The sequence below is a fragment of the Tarenaya hassleriana genome, unplaced genomic scaffold, assembly GCF_000463585.1.
Source record: "Tarenaya hassleriana unplaced genomic scaffold, ASM46358v1 Cleome9, whole genome shotgun sequence".
Taxonomy (NCBI): Eukaryota; Viridiplantae; Streptophyta; class Magnoliopsida; order Brassicales; family Cleomaceae; genus Tarenaya; species Tarenaya hassleriana.
The window spans coordinates 4,686,069-4,695,889 of NW_010971389.1; the positions used below are offsets into that span (position 1 = coordinate 4,686,069).

General features: G+C 39.1%; 1 protein-coding gene across 1 annotated transcript in view; it reads left to right on the forward strand.

Moving 5' to 3' along the window:
- The window catches only part of LOC104804480, a 19,942-nt gene that overhangs the window by 6,933 nt on the left and 3,188 nt on the right, over positions 1-9,821 (forward strand). Inside the window, exons 8-24 of the mRNA XM_010528795.2 lie at positions 1-34; positions 125-310; positions 412-705; positions 1,470-2,111; positions 2,395-2,791; positions 2,858-2,985; positions 3,921-4,091; positions 4,831-5,031; positions 5,192-5,755; positions 5,835-5,894; positions 6,000-6,325; positions 6,575-6,989; positions 7,311-7,778; positions 8,396-8,524; positions 8,560-8,681; positions 8,759-9,488; positions 9,666-9,820. Coding sequence (XP_010527097.1) covers positions 1-34; positions 125-310; positions 412-705; positions 1,470-2,111; positions 2,395-2,791; positions 2,858-2,985; positions 3,921-4,091; positions 4,831-5,031; positions 5,192-5,755; positions 5,835-5,894; positions 6,000-6,325; positions 6,575-6,989; positions 7,311-7,778; positions 8,396-8,524; positions 8,560-8,681; positions 8,759-9,488; positions 9,666-9,820 — 5,022 coding nt within the window. The remainder of the gene's footprint in view (positions 35-124; positions 311-411; positions 706-1,469; positions 2,112-2,394; positions 2,792-2,857; positions 2,986-3,920; positions 4,092-4,830; positions 5,032-5,191; positions 5,756-5,834; positions 5,895-5,999; positions 6,326-6,574; positions 6,990-7,310; positions 7,779-8,395; positions 8,525-8,559; positions 8,682-8,758; positions 9,489-9,665; position 9,821) is intronic.

Here is a 9,821-nt window from a genome sequence, read left to right on the forward strand (position 1 = left end):
CGGAAGAGCCATTGCTTATGACCTATTTTTGAAGGTTAGCCTTATTTATGCTTGTTTGAATGAGTAGTTAACACCTATGGGACTTTTCTATGTACAACATTTAAACCTTTCTTTTATTGTGTAGGGTGAACCTGGACTTGCCATTGCAACTTTGCAAAGGCTTGGAGAGGATGTAGAAGACTGTCTCAAACAATTGTTATTTGGCACAGTGAGACGATCTCTTCGAGATCAAATAGCCGAGGAGATGAGAAGAAATGGTTACTTAAGACCATATGAATACCAAATATTAGAGAGGATTTCACTTATTGAGGTATAAACACTTCCTATGTATAATTTACTAGAAGGGTTTAGGTTCAGTATAATGCTGACTGCTTCTTAATCTCGTCCTTCTTTGGCCTTTTGATGGAAAAGAGGCTTTACCCTAGCAGCCAATTCTGGAAAACATATCTTGCCCGTCAAAACGAACTCCTGAAGGATCTATCACCTTCAGATTCTTCCAGAGAAATTAGCTTGCACCTAGTGGAGTCATCCCTGCATCACAATCTTACAATTGAGTGTGGTGAGGTTGATGGTGTTGTTCTGGGCTCTTGGACAAAAGTAGAAGGTGAATCTGATCATCTGTACAATGAAGCCGGTGCATATGCTGGCTACTGGGCTGCAGCAGCTGTGTGGTCTAACACATGGGATCAAAGAACCTTTGATCGTGTAAGTAGTTTGTGTTGTTCTCCTCCCTTATTGCACCATAGAATAGGTCATTTCTAATTGCACGGTATGTAGGATATTTGGTGGCCAAAACTCTAATTAGGTAACAGGCAAGTTAACTTTTTCATTAGTACCTTCCAAGACAAGTTAATTTTTCATTAGTAACTTCCAAGAAAGTTCAATTTTATTTAAATATTCTTGCCACATGACGTTTCAAATCGAAAATGGATTGTGTTTAATGTGAAATTTGACCTGCTAGACTGTTTTCCGTCTTGATATGTTAACTAAATGGTTTCTACTTGTTGCGTCAAGAAAGGGACAAATGAAAGCAAGATGTATAACATCTTTTCGCAAAAGGTTTTCTGCTTTTTCAATAGAATATCCTGAGAATTTCCGTCCTGTCATTAGTAAATATTTTGACTGGGATTATGGAACTTTAAATAGTTGTAGCTTTCTTTACACCATCCTAGCTAGTGACGCTACTTTGATTTGGTTTGCGTTTCATAACGTTTTCCCTAGCTACATTACAGGTCTTTAAATGATTGGTGGTTTCTTTTTTTCTCAAGGAAAATAAGATAAACAATTGTCAAATAACAAAGTAGATATTGATTTTAAGGCTTAAAATAATTAAGATCAGGGATTTAATTTCTCGTATGACTTCAATATTCAGGGTCAAGGGAAGACTACTTCACTCATTTCAAGTTATTTATGTACGGTTTTGCAATTTTAATTGAGAAAGATGTTTCTTGTTGAATTTTTCTGTACAGATAGTATTGGATCAACCTCTAGTTATGGGTGTTCATGTTCCATGGGAATCACAACTGGAGTATCATATGTGCCACAATAATTGGGATGAAATCCTCAAGCTGTTGGATCTAGTTCCTAAGGATGTTTTATATGATGGAAGCTTGCAAATTGCTTTGGATGGTCCAAAACAGTCTTCCGGTGTAAATTGTTCAATTTCTACCCACAACGAGTACATACGCTCTATCGAAGAAGTGGATGCGATAGTCATGGATGTTCCATATATCAAGATACTAAGATTGCCTGGAGATATCGTGTGCTCCTTGTGCCTAACATTGATGGAGCAAGAACTTGCGAGGAAATTTATATTTCTAAAGGAATACTGGGAAACTACAGTAGATGTTGTGCATCTTGTGGCTCGTGCTGGAATCATCCTTGTTGATAGCTGCAAAGTTTCATTTGAGGATGACTCCTATAGGCCATCACTAGATCTATGTCTGTCCAAAAAGGATGGAGGATATCATGATGATACCTTTAAGGCTTTACACAAGATATTCATACACTACTGCACAGAATATAAACTGCCTAACCTTTTGGATCTGTACCTCGATCATCATCAACTAGCCCTTGATAACGATTCGCTCAGCTCATTACAGGAAGCCATTGTAAGTGCTTTTCATGTCCATTGAGTCTTTATGTTGTTTATGTCAGTGCTTGCCATGTTTTATATATGCTGTATGATTATATTATAGAAGCTCTGTCCTCTTGATGAGAACTCAAAGAACCTGTGCATATTTGTAATCACTGGATATTATATGGCTGATGAGTGATGAGTAACTTTGCTGAACAACCATCCAACATGCATCATGTACGACACATCGAAAATTGTTTCATAAAATTTCTTTCTCGCCTTTAGTTACCTTTAGTTCTTCGGTTGAATGTATTCAGGGTGATTCTCACTGGGCAAAATGGTTGCTGCTCTCCAGGATCAAGGGTCGGGAGTATGATGCTTCATTTTCTAATGCACGTTCAATTATGTCACGTGGCATGGTACTAAATGGGGAACTCAGTGTTGCCGAGATTGATGAAATTGTTTGCACTGTTGATGACATTGCTGAAGGGGCAGGAGAAATGGCAGCTTTAGCAACTATGATGTATGCCCCAATGCCAATTCAAAAGTGCTTAAATAGCGGCGGTGTGAGCAGGCATAGTTCTTCTGCACAGTGCACATTGGAGAATTTGAGATCATTTCTTCAGAGATTCCCCACTTTATGGTCTAAACTTATTACTGCATGTTTTGGACAAGAAATTTCTGGCAACCTTTTACGAACAAAGGCCAAGAATGGTAAATTGATCCTTCAGAATAATTTTGTTATTTTGAATTTCATGTCCTGACTCTTTGATTGTTCAGCCTTGGCAGAATATCTAAACTGGCGTGACAGTGTATTCTTCTCTGCTGGACGTGATACTTCACTTTTGCAGATGTTGCCATATTGGTTTCCTAAAGCAGTTCGTCGACTCATTCAACTTTATATCCAGGTATCGTTTGCTTTTCTTCTGTGTAACACTGCATTCTTCCAATGGTATGTATAAGGCACTTAGACTGTGATATGAGATTCATTCAGTGAGAGGATTAACCATCAAACTTGGTCGTTTTACTTATAACATGGGCTTTATATTTTGATGTTATTATTTCTTATTGTGATTCCAGCGCCTTATATATACTTGCTTTGACTTTTGGTTTATATCTTTATTCAAAATGGCAAATAGCTTCTCATTTTTGAGATACCTTGAAAAAGGTGGGAAGGAATAGGTACTAATGCATGGTAGGTGGTAGATTGTCTCATCAAGAAATTTTTCAATCATCTAACTAATTTACATACCACTATCTCTATTCCTCTCTTGATTGTTGATGTAGATATCTCTGATGTCTTTTAAAATGGAGTTTTGTGAAATGGTGCGATAACAGTGCTAGTACAATATTACAACAAAGTGTAGTAGTTTGGACTTTGAATTTATTGAGTCTGGTATTGTGAGCTTATTGAGTGCTTCCGTGTATCCTTTACACCTGTTTGGTTGGCTAAAATTTTTTGTTTCGATGGCTTCGTAAAATGAAAGAGCATAGAAATTTCCTTTGCTTCCACCACCTACTTATAGTCAAGTTATGTTGGAGATAATGTGTCAAATCCCAGGGGTTTGATCTGGTAGTAAAGTCACCTTTTTGAAAGTAATTCCAGGGGTGCATACCTTTGCTCTTTTAATGTGGTGATCTTTCATTGGCCAACATAGATTCTGTGGTCATTGACATGACAACATTGCATTGGTGCAGAATAAACCTGATTTAGATATATTTACTCCTATGCGACTTGTGATCCATGTTAGAAAATTTATGCTCCCGGCAATTCTTGAGCAGGCTACAATGTTTTCTTAAATTTTGTATAGCAATATTTTATACTGGAAAATTTTCTTTGTAGGGACCTCTCGGATGGCTGTCTTTCTCAGGTTATCCTACAGGGGAGTATTTACTGCACAGAGATATTGATTTCTTTATAAATGCTGACCAGCCGACTGAGTTAAGTGCCATCTCATGGGAGGCAATAATACACAAGCATATTGAAGAGGAACTTTATCACACCAAAACTGAGGTGATTCTTCCCAGTTGATTAACTTTTTCTGATTTTATCTTTGGATTTAGATGTTTCCTGGAGAAATACTTTTGCTTCTGATGTGTTCACTGTTTCATTTCTGTCTTAAGTTCTGTAAAGACGTAGGGTGAATTTTTATGAACTGCATACCACTGAAGAAAAATCTTATCTGTACGATATACTTTTTTTTTTGGATAACCGGATATGCTGGACCAAGGTCCAGACTAATCCCGGGACCGGGAGCCAGCCACGTAATTTGGAAAATACGTTCCCTCCCCAAACTTGAGGTTCGAACTCGGGGCGGGAGAGACGCTTTGCGCCCCCGTTTCACCGGTTGAACTACCCAAGTTTGGGTTGTACGATATACTTTTCATTCATCTTCTGTGAATGGTATGTCAAAGAAGAAAGTACATATGGTTTTATAGAACGATGATGAATCATATTTTCTTTTATGTATTACTCGTTTTTTATGACACTGTTTGAGGGTAAAAATTAAAAAAGCAGCTGTTACCTTTATCCTGCATTGTCATTATAATTTCTTCTTTATCTCAACTATTGATTGTTGTGGGTTCTTAAGAATTTCACTTTTCAGGTGTTAAATTGTTCCTTTGGATTTTTTCCCAAGTTTTGTTCAGTGAAAAAATGTCACATACTCGTGCAGTTCGGCCACTGACCTTTACAGTTCTCCTATAGATAGAATTTCTATACTGCTCACTCATTTAAGATAAACTCAACCTAGGTAACTGGGCTTGGACTTGAGCACTTCTTGCATCGTGGACGAGCACTTGCAGCTTTTAGTCATTTCCTGGGACACAGAGCTGAAAAGCTTAAGCTGGACGAGCAATCTGCTTCTTCTATACATGGTGAAGGAAATATACAGTCAGATGTTCAGATTCTTCTTGCACCTCTGACAGAGAGTGACGAGTCTCTTTTTTCATCTGTATGTCCAATTATCTTATCATTCGTAGTTTGTTGAATGGCTTTAATTATGAAGTCCTAGAGTGGTATTGCCAGCTAAATTTTCCATTCTGCAATGCTTTTATTGATTTGGTTTCAAGTGTTCGTTCCAATGATTTCACAGAACTTTGTTTATTCTTCAGGTCATACCACTTGCTATTACACACTTTGAGGATTCTGTGTTAGTTGCTTCATGTGCCTTCCTTCTCGAGCTTTGTGGTTTATCTGCCAGCAAGCTTCGAGTAGATGTGGCATCCTTAAGAAGGATATCATCCTTCTACAAATCTAATGTGGGCACTAATATAATGCGGCAGAGGTTGGCGAAGGGCTCTGTATTCCATGCAGTATCTAGTGAAGGTGATCTAATGGGGTCACTAGCTAGGGCACTCGCTAATGAATATGTACATTCAGATATTTCACGTGGCTCCCAGCAAAAGCATATTTCAACCTCTGTTCTTGGCACTCAACCTCGACTCCGTGTAATGCTTGTTCTTCATCATCTGGAGCAAGCTAGTCTTCCCCAGATAGGTGTAGACATAAAGACATGTGGATACTGGCTGTTAACCGGTGATGGGGATGGGGATGAACTACGGGCAAAGCAGAAAGCTGCAAGCCAGCACTGGAGTTTAGTTACTCTTTTCTGTCAGATGCACCGGCTTCCTTTGAGCACAAAATACCTTGCCATGTTAGCAAGAGACAATGATTGGGTATGCTTTTATGATATTTCCTTTTATCTGCATTCATTTGTCCTTGTTCTTATCTTTTCTCTGTTGTCTGTAATGCCAGGTTGGATTTTTGGCAGAAGCGCAGCTTGGAGGATACCCATATGATACAGTGGTCAATGTGGTACATCTCTCACCCTTTAACTAGTTACGAAAATCATGAAAAGCAATCTTTGTTACCGCGAGAAAAGCTTTTTGTTACATTTTCTATAACCTTGTCATCTGTCAGGCATGGAAGGAGTTTGGTGATCAACGTTTAAAAGCTCATATACTGACAGTTTTGAGAAGCATCAACTCTAGAAAGAAAGCTACTGCATCTTATTCGGATAATGCTTTAAAAGACTGGACAAGTTCCTTCTGTGAGGATGAAACTTATGCCCCTGCTGAACTCTTTCGGATTTTGGCTTATTCTGAGAAGCTTAAGAACCCTGGAAGATTCCTTCTAATGAAAGCTAAGGAGTTGTCGTGGTCTATTTTGGCTCTAATAGCATCATGCTTTCTGGACGTGGCTCCTCTGTCATGCCTAACAGTTTGGTTGGAAATTACTGCTGCCAGGTTTGACAGATTCCTTAAGGAGTTGAATGCTACTGTACTGTACTTTCCTTACATTGGGTGTATCAGCAGTTCATCTGATATTTTGGTCTGGAATGTGGATATCAATTTATCCATATATATATATATATTCTATCTCAGTGCATTTGAAGTCCTCAACATTTGGCCTTTTTGAAGATCTTTATGCTCTTTTGAAATAGATGGGTTTTTTAACATTGACCTGCATTTCTCTGACTAAGATCCTTCTGGCAGGGAAACATCGTCCATCAAGGTGAATGACATAACTTCTAAGATAGCAGAAAATATAGCAGCAGCTGTGGAAGCTACAAATTCCTTGGCCATGGATGCGAGAACTGTTCAGTTTCACTATAATCGGAAGAACCCAAAACGGAGACGACTTGTGGTATCCACATCTGTGGATTCAGTTGCTTCAGCTAAGAGTTTAAGCACCTCAAGCGGTACACCATTTTCTTCTCACAGAACAGAGGTTGCAGACGATGGAAAAGGTGGAGATATCAATGTTCCAAATGATGTATCTAATGAGCCTGCTTCACTATCAAAGATGGTTGCAATGCTTTGTGAACAGCACTTGTTTCTTCCTCTGCTAAGAGCTTTTGAATTGTTCCTCCCTTCTTGCTCTCTGTTGCCGTTCATCCGTGCTCTTCAGGTTTGTCTCAAATCTTTGTCTTGCCAGTTATCTCCGTCATGACCACACTTGGCTGCGTGTTCACACTGACTTCTATCTATATCAATCATCATGGGTCTGATGACAATTTCCACCATCGTTTGGGCATAAGAGCGTTTTTTCTTCATTGTTCTGTTCTGCTGTGTGAGAAAACTGATAGTGAGCTTCTGCATTTGTGAATCATTGGATTGCCACAACAGAGAATTATTGATTTCCATATGCGAAATGATTACGTGCATATTTTTATTATGAATGAATATGGACTTCCTCATATGACTGATTTTTTTTACACTTTTTCTCCAGGCGTTTTCACAAATGCGCCTCTCTGAAGCTTCAGCACATCTGGGTTCTTTCTCTGCTAGAGTCAAAGATGAATCAGTTCAATTTCAGTTAAATCAAGCGAAAGAAGTCAATTTTGGGGCTACCTGGATCAGCACAACAGCTGTTAAAGCTTCTGATGCTGTTCTATCAACATGTCCATCACCATATGAGAAAAGATGCCTGCTACAACTTCTTGCTGCAACTGATTTTGGCGACGGGGGTTCTGCGGCAACATCCTATCGACGGTTTTACTGGAAAATTAATTTGGCCGAGCCGTCACTTCGACTTGAGAATGACCTGGGCTTGGCAAGTGAGGCTCTTGATGATGGTTCTCTTCTCACTGCACTTGAAAAGAATAGGCAGTGGGAGCAAGCACGTAACTGGGCCAAGCAACTTGAAACCATTAGTGGGCCTTGGACATCTTCTGTCCACCATGTTACTGAAACTCAGGTATCAAAACTTCATGGGCCACTATTATTTTAATTTTCCGAAGATTACTTGTCATTGCAAGGTTTAGGAATTAAATTTGGCATTATAATATTGCCCCATAGGAAAACAAAAATGATGACCCTACATATCAATTAACAACCAGTTATGTCCTAGTAATTTGTCCGTCCTTGCATTGTGAATGCTGCAAGCTGATGACTACACGTTTGGCAGTACATAGCAGCTGTACTCCCAATGGAAATTGTTTTTTGTGGTTTCTTTGTGCTATAACAATGAAGTTAGTCATATTTCAGTTTGAAGTAGAAGGAAATTTGTATGAGCTTTGGGGTGCAAAATATGTGCTTTTTATCTTGACAAGGCTATTTGCAAGGAATTTAGGTATTATGAGTATTCCATTCCTGTTTTATTGCCTTAGGTTGGTTTTTAAGCGGGGGCGCATCGGATGCCTTTCTTTTATTGTGTTGCATCCTTTACTATGCTAATGTTGGTTATTCTGAAAATCAGCCATATTTCTGAGTCATATCCAAGCTTTGTTTTTAACGTGTGTCTGTAGTCCTTTGTATAGTAATTCCTAGGATGCTTAGTGTTGAGGACATCTATTCCATGTCTTTCATATATAGGCAGAATCCATGGTTGCGGAATGGAAAGAGTTTCTTTGGGATGTTCCTGAAGAGAGAATCGCCTTATGGGGTCACTGCCAAACTCTGTTCATTAGATACTCTTTCCATTTTTTAAAACCTGATCTCCCTGTACCAAAGCATTCTTCTTGATTATCCCTTGGCAGGCGGGTTTGTTTTTCCTTAGACATGCAGAAATGGTGGAGAAAGATCTCCCTTCACGAGAAGTCTACGAGTTATTACTGCTATCCCTTCAGTGGTTGAGTGGAATGATTACCCAATCACACCCGTAAGTTATCGCAGACCACAATAAGTAATCCTTTGCATTTATGTACTGGGTTAATGACTTAATTTTACCAATATCAGGGTTTATCCTTTGCATCTTCTGCGAGAAATCGAGACTAGGGTGTGGCTGCTGGCAGTAGAATCAGAGGCGCAGGTGAAAAATGAAGGGGGATTTAGTCCAAGTGGTACCAGCAAAGACACCAACGGAAATAGTTTGAGTATTATCGACCGTATTGCAAATATTATTACAAAAATGGACAATCATATTAATTCAATGATGAAGAACAGAATTGGTGAAAAACATGACTCTAGGGATCCTGGACAAGCACATCAAAGAAACCATGTGTCCGATATGAGCTCTTTGACATCTGGTGCAAGCACAAAGACCAAACGAAGGGCTAAAACACCCATTTCATCAAGACGGCAGTTTATGGAATTTCTGGATAAGCCCGACTTTGAAGATGCACCATCTGCTCTAAACAACAGAAGCGAGGTTCATCTTCAAGAGGAAATCACGGGAATCGAAATGTCCTTCTCAAAGTGGGAGGAAAGATTAGGACCTGCAGAATTGGAAAGGGCTGTTCTTTCTCTATTGGAATTTGGACAAGTAACAGCTGCAAAGCAACTTCAGCATAAGCTTTCTCCAGGAAATACACCTTCTGAGCTGATAATTGTGGATGCTGCTATGAAGCTAGCAATGATTTCTACCCCTTGCAATCGAGTACCACTGTCAACGCTATACGAGGATGTTCGTTCTGTCATCCAATCATACAGTATAAAAGTTGATCATCCTATGGTCGAACCGCTGCAGGTTATTCTCCTTATATCTTCCCTTTTGCTCCCTTGGATTCTAATTTGTTTCTGCATGACCTAATATGTTTTCATGCGTATAGCTCTATTTTTTCCCTCAACAGATACCTAATGTTTTTGGCATGCCTATGTTTAGGTTTGTCGTTTCTCTCATGATATTTGGTGTCCGATGTTCTAGGTTTTGGACAGTCTATCAAATCTTTTAAATGAAGGTAGTGGACGGGTATTGGTGAGAAAGATAATTGCGGTTGTAAAAGCTGCAAATGTCTTGGGCCTTACATTCACTGAGGCATATCAGAAGCAGCCAATAGAATTGTTACGGCTAAATTTTCTT